At 46.2% G+C, this 15,374-nt stretch overlaps 2 protein-coding genes across 3 annotated transcripts in view; one reads left to right on the forward strand and one right to left on the reverse strand.

The window, feature by feature from the left end:
* The window catches only part of LOC135983199 (uncharacterized), a 372,285-nt gene that overhangs the window by 264,247 nt on the left and 92,664 nt on the right, over window positions 1-15,374 (reverse strand). The gene's annotated exons all lie outside the window — the stretch shown is intronic.
* Window positions 720-15,374, forward strand: part of LOC135972201 (cytoplasmic dynein 1 heavy chain 1-like) — an 89,666-nt gene continuing 75,011 nt past the window's right edge. For both annotated transcript variants that reach the window (XM_065593599.1, XM_065593598.1), the window contains exons 1-4: window positions 720-1,080; window positions 10,370-10,457; window positions 11,013-11,186; window positions 11,406-11,661. In XM_065593599.1, the coding sequence (XP_065449671.1) occupies window positions 810-1,080; window positions 10,370-10,457; window positions 11,013-11,186; window positions 11,406-11,661 (789 nt within the window). In that variant the 5' untranslated portion in view covers window positions 720-809. The remainder of the gene's footprint in view (window positions 1,081-10,369; window positions 10,458-11,012; window positions 11,187-11,405; window positions 11,662-15,374) is intronic.

Here is a 15,374-nt window from a genome sequence, read left to right on the forward strand (position 1 = left end):
TACTGGAATGGGGCCCAAGTCAGCCCACATCATGTCATTTAATTTGGTCATTATTAGCCTCTCTCTTTTCTAATCTACTGAGTATTCAGTAGATGTCAGATTTTCATATGATCATTTTATAAATTTAATTTTTACTGTCCCCTAATTTTGGCTTTTTTTACATATGAATTTTTTTTCTCTTTGGAACAATTAGATAAGGGGCCATTCTGCTCTGTTACACCAGTTACATCAGCATAACTGAGAGTGGAATTTAGCCCAACCTGCCATATGCTGCAATAGGACCAGAAGGGATGTACCTTTTTACCCACATGACACCCTGCTGAAGTCAATGGCATCCCATATGGTCACAAGGTTCGCCCACATGGACCTGATGGCAGGATAAGATTTTTTTCCCCTACTCATGATTACCTGGCAACCGCAGGTTACAGCTGTTTGGTTAGTACTGTCAAGAACAAATAAAACTAAAAACCTTACAATGTAAACGGTAAGAGTTCCCATTCAAAGCAGCAAGAACTGGCCGGGCTCCCCAGCCTTACAAAACTCCCATGGAAATCTATCAGTCCGTCGGCAAATTCTAGTCTCCCTCCCATTATTATGCCAGAATGGGAAAGATGTGCATGCTGGGATTTGTAGTCATTCTCTTCGGCTCTGTTGTGCGCATCCGGGCTGTGGGGACTACACTTCCCAGGCCGCCCCGCGGCGGGGGGGAGGTGGTTCCAAGGCGGTGCGGTGAGTGCGGCTGGCTCAGTAGTACTAGGTGGTGGCTCAACCGCAGGTGCAGGTTCTGGGCTGTGTCTGGCTGTCTGGGGATGTCGGACGCGGGCGGCGGAGGTCCCGGCGGGGGTCCCGGCGAGGGGGGCGGCCTGGAGGTGCCCGGCTCCGCGGTGCCGAATGTGGCCGATGTCTCGGTGCTGCAGAAGCACCTGCGCAAGCTGGTGCCGCTGCTGCTGGAGGACGGCGGGGAGGTCCCGGCCGCGCTGGAGGCGGCGCTGGAGGAGAAGGGGGCCCTGGAGCAGATGCGCAAGTTCCTCTCCGACCCGCAGGTGCACACGGTGCTGGTGGAGCGATCCACGCTCAAGGGTGAGAGCCGGGCCGGGCGCCGAGCCGCTGCGGGGTGGGGTTGGGTTGAGCGGAGCCTCCGTCCGCTGCAGATGGTAGCTGGTGACAGTCGCTGCTTTGTGCGACGCGGTGACTTTTGTTCCCCCGCTCCCTTTGCGGAATTTGCGGAACTGTTAACTAAGGTTTGTAACCTGTCCTTTAAATCGGCTTCTGTACTCAATGACTGGAAGTTAGCTAATGTAATGCCAATATTTAAAAAGGGCTCTAGAGGTGATCCCGGCAATTACAGACCGGTAAGTCTAACGTCTGTACCGGGCAAATTAGTCGAAACAATAGTTAAGAATAAAATTGTCCAACACATAGAAAAACATTAACTGTTGAGCAATAATCAACATGGTTTCTGTAAAGGGAAATCGTGTCTTACTAATCTATTAGAATTCTTTGAAGGGGTCAACAAACATGTGGACAAGGGGGATCCAGTGGACATAGTGTACTTAGATTTCCAGAAAGCCTTTGACAAGGTCCCTCACCAAAGGCTCTTATGTAAATTAAGCTGCCATGGGATAAAAGGGAAGGTCCTTTCATGGACTGATAACTGGTTAAAAGAGAGGGAACAAAGGGTAGGAATAAATGGTAAATTCTCAGAATGGAGAGGGGTAACTAGTGGTGTTCCCCAAGGGTCAGTCCTCGGACCGATCCTATTCAACTTATTTATAAATGATCTGGAGAAAAGGGTAAACAGTGAGGTGGCAAAGTTTGCAGATGATACTAAACTGCTAAAGATAGTTAAGTCCAAAGCAGACTGTGAAGAACTTCAAAAAGCTCTCACAAAACTAAGGGATTGGGCAACAAAATGGCAAATGAAATTTAATGTGGATAAATGTAAAGTAATGCACATTGGAAAAAATAACCCCAACTATACATACAATATGATGGGGCCTAATTTAGCTACAACAAGTCAGGAAAAAGATCTTGGAGTCATCGTGGATAGTTCTCTGAAAATGTCCACGCAGTGTGCAGAGGCGGTCAAAAAAGCAAACAGGATGTTAGGAATCATTAAAAAGGGGATAGAGAATAAGACTGAGAATATATTATTGCCCTTATATAAATCGATGGTACGCCCTCATCTCGAATACTGCGTACAGATGTGGTCTCCTCATCTCAAAAAAGATATACTGGCACTAGAAAAGGTTCAGAAAAGGGCAACTAAAATAATTAAGGGTTTGGAACGGGTCCCATATGAGGGGAGATTAAAGAGGCTAGGACTCTTCAGCTTGGAAAAGAGGAGACTAAGGGGGGATATGATAGAGATATATAAAATCATGAGTGATGTGGAGAAAATGGATAAGGAAAAGTTATTTACTTATTCCCATAATACAAGAACTAGGGGTCATCAAATGAAATTAATAGGCAGGAGGTTTAAAACAAATAAAAGGAAGTTCTTCTTCACGCAGCGCACAGTAAACTTGTGGAACTCCTTACCTGAGAAGGTTGTGAAGGCTAGGACTATAACAGAGTTTAAAAGAGAACTGGATAAATTCATGGTGGTTAAGTCCATTAATGGCTATTAGCCAGGACGGGTAAGGAATGGTGTCTCTATCCTCTGTCTGTCAGAGGGTGGAGATGGATGGCAGGAGAGAGATCACTTGATCATTGCCTGTTAGGTTCACTCCCTCTGGGGCACCTGGCATTGGCCACTGTCGGTAGACAGGATACTGGGCTAGATGGACCTTTGGTCTGACCTGCTACGGCCTTTCTTATGTTCTTATGTATGTTCCCTGTGACAGGCCTGGGTGAGTCTGTGACTTCCCTCCTCCCTCCCCTCCCCCCCGCCACACACACACAGAGTGAGCGGTGGGCCTGTGACTCCCCCCATATACACATACACACAGTGGGGGTGGGTCTGTGATCCCCCTGTATTCTCACCCCGTTCCCCCAGGGGAGATGCTGACCCCACCTGCACAGTGTGGTGTACCCTGTAACACCCTATTGCAACAGGAAGAGGGGAGACAACCCCATCAACAATTCCCTAACTGATTCCCCCAAGGGTTGGAACTGGTTCCCCTTGAAACCTCCTGTATTGGAATAAAGAGAAGAAGGGATGCTGTAACCCACCCAGCAACACCCCTGTCCATTCCCACAGGGAGGGAATGAACTATAACCTTGGTCCTGAAAGCTAAACCAAAACCTATACAGAGGGGCTACTAATATGTCCGTGCTGTGGGACAAAATATTGCCAGAAATTGGTACTTCAGTTTTAAATTACCGAGATCAAGAAATCAACATTGGTCTTTGAAAAAAGACACTTATGGACACTGCCTTATATGAACTGTGGCTGAAATCAAAGTCAAGGTGATAAAACGTTCCCATGAGCTATGCCAGGGGTGGCCAACCTGAGAAGGAGCCAAAATTTACCAAAGTACAGTGTCAAAGACCACAGTAATACGTCAGCAGCCGCCCATCAGCCCCCCCCCCATTCCCAGTGTCTCCTGCCCACCAGTAGCCCCGCCGGTCAGCAATCAGCTGTTTCGTGGTGTACAGGAGGCTCTGGGGAGAGAGGGAGGAGCGAGAGCATGGCAGGCGCAGGGGGCGGGAAGGGGTGGAGTGGGAGCAGGGCCTGTGGCAGAGCCAGGGGTTAAGCAGTGAGCACCCCGTGGCACATTAGAAAGTTGGCACATGTAGCTCCAGCCTTGGAGTTGGTGCCTATACAAGGAGCCGCATGTGGCTCTGAAACCACAGGTTGGCCACCCCTACGCTATGCATTTATTTTTTTGTCAAGTTTCTGTCTTGGCTTTGCAGCACTGGAGTGCTTGGAAGCCTTGAACTTGGACCTCCTTCACATCAGCATCTGACTTTATTGCTGTGTTGTGCCACGTATCACCCCAAAGCTATAAATAAAGTAATATGTAGATGCTGGCTCAAAGGTCTTATGTAGGTAAATACAACGGGCGTTGTGCCTGGTACCTGGCTTGAAAAGATAAGGACATGATGTTAGGATTTTTCGTTGCTCAATTTGAGAAGAATCAAAGGATCATTCGTTTCTATGTGGCTAGTTCACAGATGCAGGCAGAAGGAATCTCCCTATAATTTCATCTGAAGGACTGCACCTGCCACAGTGTTGCAAAGTACTGCACTGCAATTTAAACAGTGGGTATGAGCCAGTACTGTTGAAGGACTTGGATGTGTGATGTTATAGCCTAGAGGCTAGAATGCTTAGCAACTGAGCTATATTAACACCACTAAAAAGAACGAGGAATACTTGTGACACCGTAGAGACTAACAAATTCAGTTAAAATTGAATAAATGTTTCAAAACCTGGCTTGTGTACTTTTCTATGTTAGATATTTACATTATTCTTCCGTCCCGTCCCCCCCCCCCCCCGGTATAGCATCTAGTAACTTTTTTATGGGTGAATTGCTCGTAGGGATGAATATAAACTACATCAGTTTCAGATATGGGGATGTAATAACAGATATCAAATCCTTGACAGTTAATTAGGTGGTCTAGTATTTCTAGCCCCCGATCACCCCAACGATAGCAAAAAAGCTTTGGAGAAGTGGGGTGAGAGTGGGAAGTCAAAGTCCTTAAAAGCACGTGCGCGCACACACACACACACACACACACAAAACAAGCCAATTGTGCTCTAACTCCAGTTGCCCCATTTATGAGACACATGAAGTACGTCTACACTGTAATGCAATCTGCGGCACAGTCTCAGAGCCCAAGTCATTTGGCTTGTGCTGCTGGACTAAAAATAGCAGTGTAAATGTTCTTCTCAGGTAGGAGACTGGACTCTGATACCCACACCCCTCACAAGGCCTGTGCTCTGATGTCTACACTGCAATTTTCGGCCCCTCAGCCCAAACCCCACAAGTCTGAATCAGCTGATGGGCACCAGCCACAGCTGTTCAGTGAGTTATTTTATTGTACTCCTAGAGTACTTGGTCCCCAGTCTACCCAAGCATGTTCAAATATTGCAGGCACAGACTATTTTTTCATCTTATGTCTAAGAGAAAGTGCTCTGAGAGCAGTTTGCGAACATTTTGGTATTACTCATTCCTTTCTGTGATGGATACCCTGTCAGGAGTGAGGAAGCGTAAGTGTTTTTTGAGAACATTGCTCTACCTAAACTTTACCCAAAAAATATGCCTTGGGCCAAATGCCAAGAGGCTGATTCTGCAAACCCTGGTAAAAACAAATTGCCGTTTCATGATACTTCTAACAGTAGTAAGTTAATTGGATGTTAAATTCAGCACCACAAAATCTTGAATGGGCAAAATAGCTCACTTTAACTTCCTGGGTTTTATTTAACATGGTAAAAACAGCAAATGATTCCAGCACTTGTATAACTGTAAACGGTTCTAAAAGATTGCTTATGACATTCTTGCTGTATATAATTATTGGACCCCAGCCCAGGGAAACTCTCTCTCCGTTTCCCACTGTTCCTAATGTTCAGCTGAAGCAATTCTAGAAGTTCTACTTGGTGCTAAGTGTAGACAGTATCAACTGGCCAGACCTTTTTAAGCACCATGGTGAAGACCTCCAAATCCAAACGACGTAGTGCTTAAAACGGTATGGTGGGCTGCCCAAGTAAAGGCGTGAACACCAGTTTACCTGAACCGTTGTTAATGTCAATGTGGGAATCTTTTTAGAAAAATTCCATGGCCTCCATGACTAGCCTGGGGTGGTTCTTAACAATTTTCTTGACAAAGTCACAGCCCAAAGTGTGTGCGTGTTGCACGCAACATGGTCAGATGTTATACTGGCATACCCAAGGGCGAGGTTAGTTTACTTAAGACTAATAACTACATGTAAACATTAATTTTAGTAGTCATCTCCTTTTAATAGCTTGTGACAATTGGCAACTGTCGTTGACTTAAGTGACTTGCATTCTGTAAATCCTACTGGTACCTCTTTCACTAGAGACTATGAGCACACATGTGCAGTAAGGGAAACTTATGGAACTGTTTTGGAATAACTGACTCAAATGCACTATTGAGTGCTGGTCTTAAATGTGTTCATGTTTCCTATCTTGGTATGTCATTACATAAACCGGCAGCTGTCTTTTGATTTTGAGATCTCAATCCACTCTCTACTCACACCTCTCCCTTTGCTACCCTTTACATTAGCACACTATCCAGTCCAGCCTCTTCCTAGATGCCCTAGGAAGATATTTGCATTACCTGCAATAAAATTTCTGATCTGGTTTGTAATAAGTAGTGTGTGAAGCTTTGACTATCATGTTCCCTTGTAGCCCCAACACCTGTCAAGAGACACAGCAGGCTGAGACCCAGTCTACACTGGGGGGGGGGGTAGGAATCAATCTAAGTTATGCAACTTCAGCTACGTGAATAACGTATTTGAAGTCGACGTACTTAAATTGACTTACCGTGATGTCTTTACCACGGTGAGTCGACTGCTGCCACTCCCCCGTTGACTCTGCCTGTGCCTCTCGCGGTGGTGGAGTACAGGAGTCGACTGGAGAGCGCTCGGGGGTCGATTTATCACATCAAGACTAGATGCTATATCCTTGCTCGACCCTGAGGACCTCTTCTTTGCCATCATTTCACAGGAACTTTAGACCCTTGCTCCAAGCCATAGGATAACCACTAGAAGGCTTCTGGCAAATTTGTTTGGCACTGCTCCTCCCGCCTCCATCCCCTAAAAAAACCAAATCTCAAACAAGTCTTCAGCAGGATTCATGTTTCTTCACTAGCAGAAGAATCTCTGTAAGGAAGGGCAGAGGAGTCAAATGGCAAGCTGTTCTTCTGGCGCTTTTATTTTTTATCGGAGTTTGATCCATCTGATCATTCACTGCAGGCTTGCAACAAGTCGTTGTGCATGTGGGTGTTTGAGTGCATAAGTATTTTGTGATAACGTTTGGGTTGTAAAGACCAAAACTGAAATATTTTTTTTTAGTTGGGATAGCACGTCTCTGAAATATATGGAGTGTCTGGATCAGGAATAGGTTTGATCTTTTGGGGTCTTCAAAGGACTGTTGTTCCCTCAGAGTATGTCTATACTGTAATTAGACACCTGCGCCTGGCCTGTGCCAGCTGGCTGTGGCTAAAGAGCTACGTAGACATTCGGGCTCCAGCCTGCGAGGTGGGAGGGCCCAGAGCTCAGTCTGCCCAAGCCTGTCTGCACTGCAATTAAACAGCCCCTTCACTCAGTCACAGGGGGCTTGGGTGATTTTTAATTGTAGTGTAGACATACCCTCAGATGCTTTCTTTGTATAGAGCATGGGTGGCCAACCTGAGCCTGAGAAGGAGCCAGAATTTACCAATGTACATTGCCAGAGATCCACAGTAATACATCAGCAGCCCCCCATGAGCTCCATCCCCCGGTCCCAGCGCCTCCTGCCCACCAGCAGCCCGGCTCATCAGCACCTCCCCCTCCCTCCCTGCACCTCCAGATCAGCTGTTTTGTGGCGTGCAGGAGGCTCGGAGGGAGAGGAGCGAGAGCACGTCAGACTCAAGGGAGGGGGCGGGAAGGGGTGGAGTGGGGGCCGGGCCTGTGGCAGAGACAAGGGTTGAGCAGTGAGCACTCCTCAGCATACTGGAAAGTTGGCGCCCGTAGCTCCAGCCCCGTAGTCGGTGCCTATACAAGGAGCCGCATATTAACTTCTGAAGAACTGCATGGGGCTCCGGAGCCACAGGTTGGCCACCCTGGTATAGAGGAACCAGACAAAGGTGCACCTCTGTATGGGGAGAGCAGTTTTGCTAAAATTCTAAATCTTGTTTTAAATACTTCATCAAAAAGGAATCTGTTCAACACTAATAGCCGAAACATCAACTTTTAAAATACCACATTCTAGAAAAGGTTTTGTTAATATTTTTAAAACTGACCCACGTGACTTTTATGGACACTCTTGGTCAGCTTCAGCCACTAAAAATTAATAGCCTGACCACTCATGTATTGAATTTTTAAAAGATGATTAAAAACATTCTGAAAAGTGGGCTGGAAATATAATACTGATTAGGTTTCAGAGTAGCAGCCGTGTTCGTCTGTATCCGCAAAAAGAACAGGAGTACTTGTGGCACCGTAGAGACTAACAGATTTATTTGAGCATAAGCTTTCGTAGGCTACAGCCCACTTCATCAGATGCATAGAATGGAACTTCTAGTAAGAAGGTGTATATACATACAGAAAACATGAAAAGGTGGAAGTTGCCATACCAACTCTAAGAGGCTAATTAATTAAGATGATTAAGATTAATTTTCATGTTTTCTGTATGTGTATAGAACTTCTTACGATGTTCCATTCTGTCCATCTGATTAAGTGGGATGTATTATGCCTTAGCATTGTATATATGCCTATGCTATTGCTGCAGGGGTCAGGCTTTCTCATGAAATGGTGGTTGGAGAAATGCATAGCCTCACATCCAAAGAAGTGGGCTCTAGTCCACGAAAGCTTATGCTCAAATAAATTTGTTAGTCTCGAAGGTGCCACAAGTACTCCCGTTCTTTTTTTTTTTTTTTAGTACTGATTAGCTCACTAGAGCTGTGCTTCCTGTCAGCGTCACCTGGTGTAATAAAACTTACTTCTGGAAATATGCTGCTGGATTATCAGTGCTTTTACACAACTAATACAGTAGGAAGGGGGTTAAATACCTTTAAGTGCAATGGGTAGAGTTCTAGCGCTCGTGCTTGGTTATGAAGTTAAAATCTTTAGTGTTGACTTTTCTATCGTGACTTCAAAATGTAAAGCACCGAGTGCTGACTACTATCAACTCTCAGAATAAGAGCCAGACTTCAGATTACGAAGATTCACCCGTTAATCTTCTCGAACATAAATTGTATGCTGTTAAGTGGTTGTTTTCATCTGGACATCAAGGGCATCCACCACAATGGGCTACTTCTAGTCCATGGGTTTTAGGTGCTACAGGAATACAAAATAAAACTCTGGTAGTTCATCTTTTGGAGGCATTGGGAGAACAGGAGAGTAATGCTCCTGTTCTTTTTCTCACTTGGGCGTGTCTTCCTCAGATGGAGATAGCTTTGTGCTGCATTGCAGTGGTTTCACTGCAGAAGTGGCAGCATGCATAGGGTGACCAGATGTCCCGATTTTATAAGGACAGTCCCGATTTTGGGGTCTTTTTCTTATATAGGCTCATATTACTCCCTACTCCCTGTCCTGATTTTTCACATTTGCCGTCTGCTCACCCTAAGCATGCACCGTGATTACATCACCTTGTGACTCACTAGCTAAGTTAGGGAAACAGTCATTTTCTTTTACACTTTGTACTTTTAATCTCCTCTTTTCCTTAATATAAGGACTGGTCCCCACTAACCCCCCACTTCGGACTAAGGTACGCAAATTCAGCTACGTTAAAATTCAGCTACGTTAATAACGTAGCTGAATTCGAAGTACCATAGTCCGAAATTACCGCGGGTCCAGACACGGCAGGGAGGCTCCCCCGTCGATGCCGCATACTCCTCTTGCCGAGCTTGAGTACCGGCGTCGACGGCGAGCACTTCTGGGATCGATCCGGGATCGATTTATCGCGTCTAAACCAGATCCCAGAACATCGATTGCCTGCCGCCGGACCCTCCGGTAAGTGTGGACGTACCCTAATTTGAAGTCTTTGAAAAATATCGAGGTAAGTTATGAAAGGAATTAAACTGACGATCTTGTGGCACGTTCTTGCAGGTATTTAAGCATACTGAGATAACAAAACTTTGTCTAGTTTTAACAAGCCATAACTCAGGCTTTGTATTGTGGGGAAACTCTGCAAATCTCTCTCTTGAAATCAGCATGTAAGGAGTTGGCTTGTAATTTGTTTTTACTACAGCAATTCATACAGGAGGCAGCCTAGAAAAAAGGGGAGCAGTAGTGGTCCTGAAGTAACTAATCTCTTGTAATAAAGCCATAAAAACCTCTGTCTTGAGGAGTCATGCGTTTTGGGGTTCTAAGTCATGGCTTAGTACAAATGAAAAGATATTTTGGTATGTTCTATCCAATTCTGCTCACAACAAATGAAATCATTCTGGGTATGATTTTAATGTAGTTGCCTTGGAAATGCTGATTAAAAATCAAAGACTGACGGTACAATTCTCAAGTTAAGTAGCAAGGCTTCACCAGTTTTCATCTTATCTGGTTATTATAGGTAGTATCTCAACCCCCTAAAAATATAACTTGAGCTGTATGGCACACGATACTTTTGTGTAAAGTTTCAAAGCTAGATGAGAGATGGATACAAATGAGCTTCTGCACGAGTAGGCGTGAGGTAGATGGGGTGGAGAGGGATGGGTTAATAGGCTTTTAAGTGTATGTTAGAGGTTTTTAATATATCAAATTCTGTTTGCAGAGGATGTGAGTGATGAAGGAGAAGAGGAAAAAGAAATCATATTGTATAGCATTAATAATGACATTCATTATGGGCTAAAGTCAAACAGGTGAGTGCAGTCTTACTGAAATCTGATATGAGTGTTTTAGGACTAGGAAAAGCTAGTCCTATAATCCTTTGGCTAACACATATAGTAATATATAGAGTTTATATAGTGCTTTTGATGTTCAAAGTGCTCTAAAAACATCTAGCTTCACAACAGCGTGCTCTCGCGCTCTCTCATATGCTTGCATATTTGTTTCTTGTCATTGTCTAGCCCTAGCAGGCATTTGTCTCTGTGAAGCTAAAATATTTAAGAAGCAGTCTTACACCAGAAAATGATGTGCTTTCAATTATCATGATTATAGACTTGATTGCTTTTAGTTTTCTGTCAGTCTAAAATGGATGAATATAAAAACCTAATACATTCAGCTACTAGTAATAGTTTTAAAGGATTAGCACAAGTTTTGCTCTCACACTTTCAAAAGTGTACCCAGTAAAGCACGCTAGCATGTAACGTCTGATATACACCACTTAATTTTGTGTTATACTAGAGCTACTGCAATTTACTGTATTCTGGAATTAAATGTCTTATGGTTAACTAACTTTTTTCTTTACTCCACAGTTTGGCGTTCATTAAGCGTACACCAGTGATCGATGCTGACAAACCAGTGTCCTCCCAACTGAGAGTGCTTACTCTTAGTGAAGATTCTCCTTATGAAACATTACATTCTTTCATTAGCAATGCTGTTGCTCCCTTTTTTAAGTCCTTTATCAGAGAGTCTGGCAGAGCAGACAGGTAATTCTGTTAAATGCAAATAATAAATTTTCAGTACTAATGAAAAATGGATCAAAAAGAAATGTGGGGCTGAGGTAAATAGGACTTGAAACACCTCATTTCCTGTTAAAATTAACTTAAAGCTGTTGGGAATGTAATTCAAGTTACATGAACACAAGTGCATGCAATTTATGTATGCCATTGGCCTAGCTTTTCATTTGATGATGTTTTTTCCCCCAGGGATGGTGATAAAATGGCTCCATCAGTTGAGAAAAAAATTGCAGAACTTGAAATGGGACTGCTGCATTTGCTGCAGAATATTGAAATTCCAGAGATCAGTTTGCCAATTCATCCAATTATTACTAATGTTGCCAAGCAATGTTATGAGCGTGGAGAAAAGCCAAAGGTTACTGACTTTGGTGACAAGGTTGAGGACCCAACTTTTCTCAACCAGCTACAGTCTGGAGTTAACCGATGGATTAGAGAAATACAAAAGGTAAAATTGCAGAACCAAATGTCAGACTACATGGTAGAAACTCCTGTGTCATTCTTTAAGGGTGTGAAAGCCTCCTCTTTTGCTGTTGGCCTATTAACTGTGTTGTAAAATCTTACTCTATGCAGGAAACTCTAAACATAGGGCCAGATTCTCAGCCAGTGTAAATTGAGCTACACCAGTGTACAGCTAAGAACCTGGCTCACGTTCTTTGCCTTTAAGTAAATTATTACTAATAAAATGCTGGCTAATTTTGCATCTTTCTATTCAGGTAGTAAAAAATGACGGAAATTTTAAAAAAACTTTGAAGGGACTGGTGCAGAAGGTTGGTACTGAGTAGAGCAGGTCTGGGAAAATGTTTACTGGCATGTATAAAAGTTCTTCCCCACAGTGGCTCCCATGCTTTGTTTTGGTGAGGGTGGCAGCTTACTTTGCATTTCCATAGTGTTACTCCCCCAGTAACTCAACTCTGCTCCAAGTAAAGTTCTGAACTGTCAGAGTCACCAGGCAATGCTCTGGAACTACTCCATACGAAGCCAGTGAGGACTCTGGGGGAGTCTCCTCTCTGTGAGCATACTGTCTCCAGAGCAAGAAGCTTACACAGTTTCAACCTTCCTGGGTCTGACCTCAGAGCATTCAGCATCCCCTTCCACACCGTGCGCTTCCCACAGCGAGTCTGCACAGGCGGGGCTCTTGGGGAATCTGGAGGGCCCTGCACCCCAACTCCGCAGTCAGACATGGCTCTCAGCTAGCCGGTAAAACAGAAGGTTTATTAGACTACAGGAACACGGTCTAAAACAGAGCTTGTAGGTACAGAACACAGGACCCCTAAGTTAAGTCCATCTTTGGGCCAGGGAGGCCAGAGCCCCATCTGACCCCCCTCCATTTCCCCAGCCAGCTCCAAACTAAAACTTTCCAGCCCCTCCTCTGGCCTTTGTCTCTTTCCTGGGCCAGGAGGTCACCTGATCTTTGTTCTCCAACACCTTCAGTTGGCACCTTTGCAGAGGAGGGGCCCAGGCCATCAGTTGCCAGGAGACAGGGCGTCGGCCATTCTCTGTGCAGACAGCATCACACTGGCCCTCTAGGACTCTGCGACAATCACACACCCTTATCCCACCACCTAGATACTTAGGAACTGCATAGGGGAAACTGAGGCACCCACACAGTATTCAGAGAGAACATTCCCACTTCGTCACATCTCTTCCCCGCTTCAAGACCAAACTGAGCGGGATCACTTTGGCCAGTGACCTGGGGAAGTTCGAACCCACCAACGTTCCCATGGATGCTCCAGCATCTCTCCCATTCCTTGTTGGGAGTTACACCAGTCCCTTCCAGTTTCACGCCCTCCCATAGGTCAGGTGTGCTCGATGGCACTCGAAGGCCACATGTGGGAAGGCTTATGCGGCCAGTGCCCTTTTGCCACCCTAGTACCCCTGGGGTTCAAACTGGGATTGGGTCTTCAGTGCTCCAGTCTGGAGGGCTGCGATTTGGGCTCTCTTGGTTAAGAGCCCCCACCTTGACCTTGGGCAGCTCTGGGCTTGGGCAGCTGCTCCTCACCTTGTGGCCCAGGTATGACATCTCTCCCATCCCCACCTTGCGCTTTCCAGCTTTTACTGTCAGTCCTGCCTCCCTTAGGCAGCCCAGCACCCTCAGCTTCTCCGAGGAGGGATCCTTCTGCAGCTCCGTCTGGAATTCAGCTGCTGGGGAAGGGAGTGGGACCTGTTCCCTCTCACTGGCTAGGCCTGGGGTCACAGCCCCGCTGAGCCCTGTCCCTGGTAGCTCCCTCCCTGCCGTGGAATCACTTCCCAGCAGCACGTCTGGACAAGGAAAACTTGGTTGGCAGTCAATCTGCCCTGCCTGTGTGTCCCCTCACTCAGATGGGGTCTCGGCTCCCACCATGCTCAGCGCTGCCCCTGCTGTCCCAGTGGGGGTAAGCAGCCAGCTCGCTGCTTTGGTCACAGCATCAGAGCCTGCATGAGCCCCTCTCCGCTGTGCGGGGGGGTGGGGAGCATCTCTTTGTCCCACTCAGCCCCAAGGGTCTGGTTACAGGCAGGCAGGTATCCTGAGCCCTGCAGCTCCACCTCCCTGCCAGCCAGGTCATGTGCATTTTCACTGACCATTTCCCTCTTAGCCAATTGTTTCCCTGGATTCAAATTCAAATCCTCAGCCATTACAGGAGCAGGGTCTGAATCCTGTCCCAAAGAGACAGTCATCCCCCAACAGGACCTCACAGCCGATATCTTGGAGAACCCCAACTACCAGCCAGCCCAACCCCTCCTGTGTCTGCACAGGGATCTGGGCCATAGGCAGGGCGAGGGGCTTCATCCCTGGGACCTTCACCCACATCACACAACCCTTCAGCATCTGGTGGGGCTGCACCACCTGGGGCCTGACAACAGTTCTCTGTCCCAGGGTCTCGCCACCCCAGAAATGTCTTCCCCATTGACCATGACCTTCCGCTTCCACTGGGGTTCCGAGGGAGCTCAGGAGACTCCACGCAGACATATAGGTTGGGGTTAGGAATGGAAGCCTGTTCACCACCCCACCCTTCTGGCTGATGGCGTCTATGGCCTTGGGACACAGCAAGGGAGCTAGATACCAGGGTTTTTCTGTAGGGCCCCCCTCGTTCAAATCACCAGCCTGCTTGAAGGCATCCACATCACCCCACTCCTTAACCAGGGGCAGCAATTTAGTATTGAGGTTCCCTGCGGAACTGGCACCCCAGGGTCTATCCCCACTCACCCCTGGGAAGTCCCTTATGCCTCTCCGCTCCACCACCGCCAGTTCATGCTGCTTCTGCTTCTCCTGCAGCTCTTTCTCAGGCTCTTGCTGTCTCTCATGGTCCTCTTGCTCCTTCGGACTCAGCTCTAGTCCCATCTGTGTCCGACCCCCTGATGGGGAACCTGATTGTGAAGTTTTAAGATTAAGGGGGTTTCCACTAGGAGGGGAGGGGTAATGTAATGTAATTCCTCTTGTTATCAACCCTTTGAAGCCACATCCCTGTCCCCAGATATAGTTCAAACCGGATTCTCGAGAGACTAGCAAAGAGAAGACATTTGGATGAATAGTGTGAGTTCACATTGACCCAGGATGACTTCCTGATCCAGCTAGCGGACAGGCCCTCGGTCCATGAGGGCCCCAGTCCTTAAGGAAGGCTTGGAAGGACTTGCTTACCGAGTCCCCAAGAGGCTGTGTGCTGGTTCTGAGAGAAGCTGTGATGAGCTGATAACCAGATCGATTCCCCTAGGTTGTGCAGGGGTTGGAGGACTGCTTCTGACAGAGTCCGTGTTAGGGTTTAGGTTCCTCATAAGCTTTTTAGTACTTTATTTTTAAGTGGTTTCTCTCCAGGGATTTTTGCCTAAAGAGTGAAGTAAGCTTGCTTAGACCTGTGTGGTACTATGTATTGATAATCACCGTGTTATCAGTCTGTGAAGAGAAAGCAAGCAGGTGTCCTTGGCAACCTGTCTGTGCTGGGAAATAAACAGTGAAGGCAGGGAACTAGGTAGCCTGGGACTACCTGAGTTAAAAGAAGGAGCCACTGACTCTCTTGCCCAAGTTGGCTCACTTCTCTGGGCATAATACCTATCTGCCAAGAGGGAGTGGAGTTTTTCTAGTTGTGGTGAAGATAAATTTTGAAGAGGCTACTGTACAGTGACACTTAGTTAACTTGAAATATATGTGTCAAGTCTTGATTTTTTTTTTAAGTGCTAGAAATA

This window comes from Chrysemys picta, chromosome 4, assembly GCF_011386835.1.
Source record: "Chrysemys picta bellii isolate R12L10 chromosome 4, ASM1138683v2, whole genome shotgun sequence".
Classification (NCBI taxonomy): domain Eukaryota; kingdom Metazoa; phylum Chordata; order Testudines; family Emydidae; genus Chrysemys; species Chrysemys picta.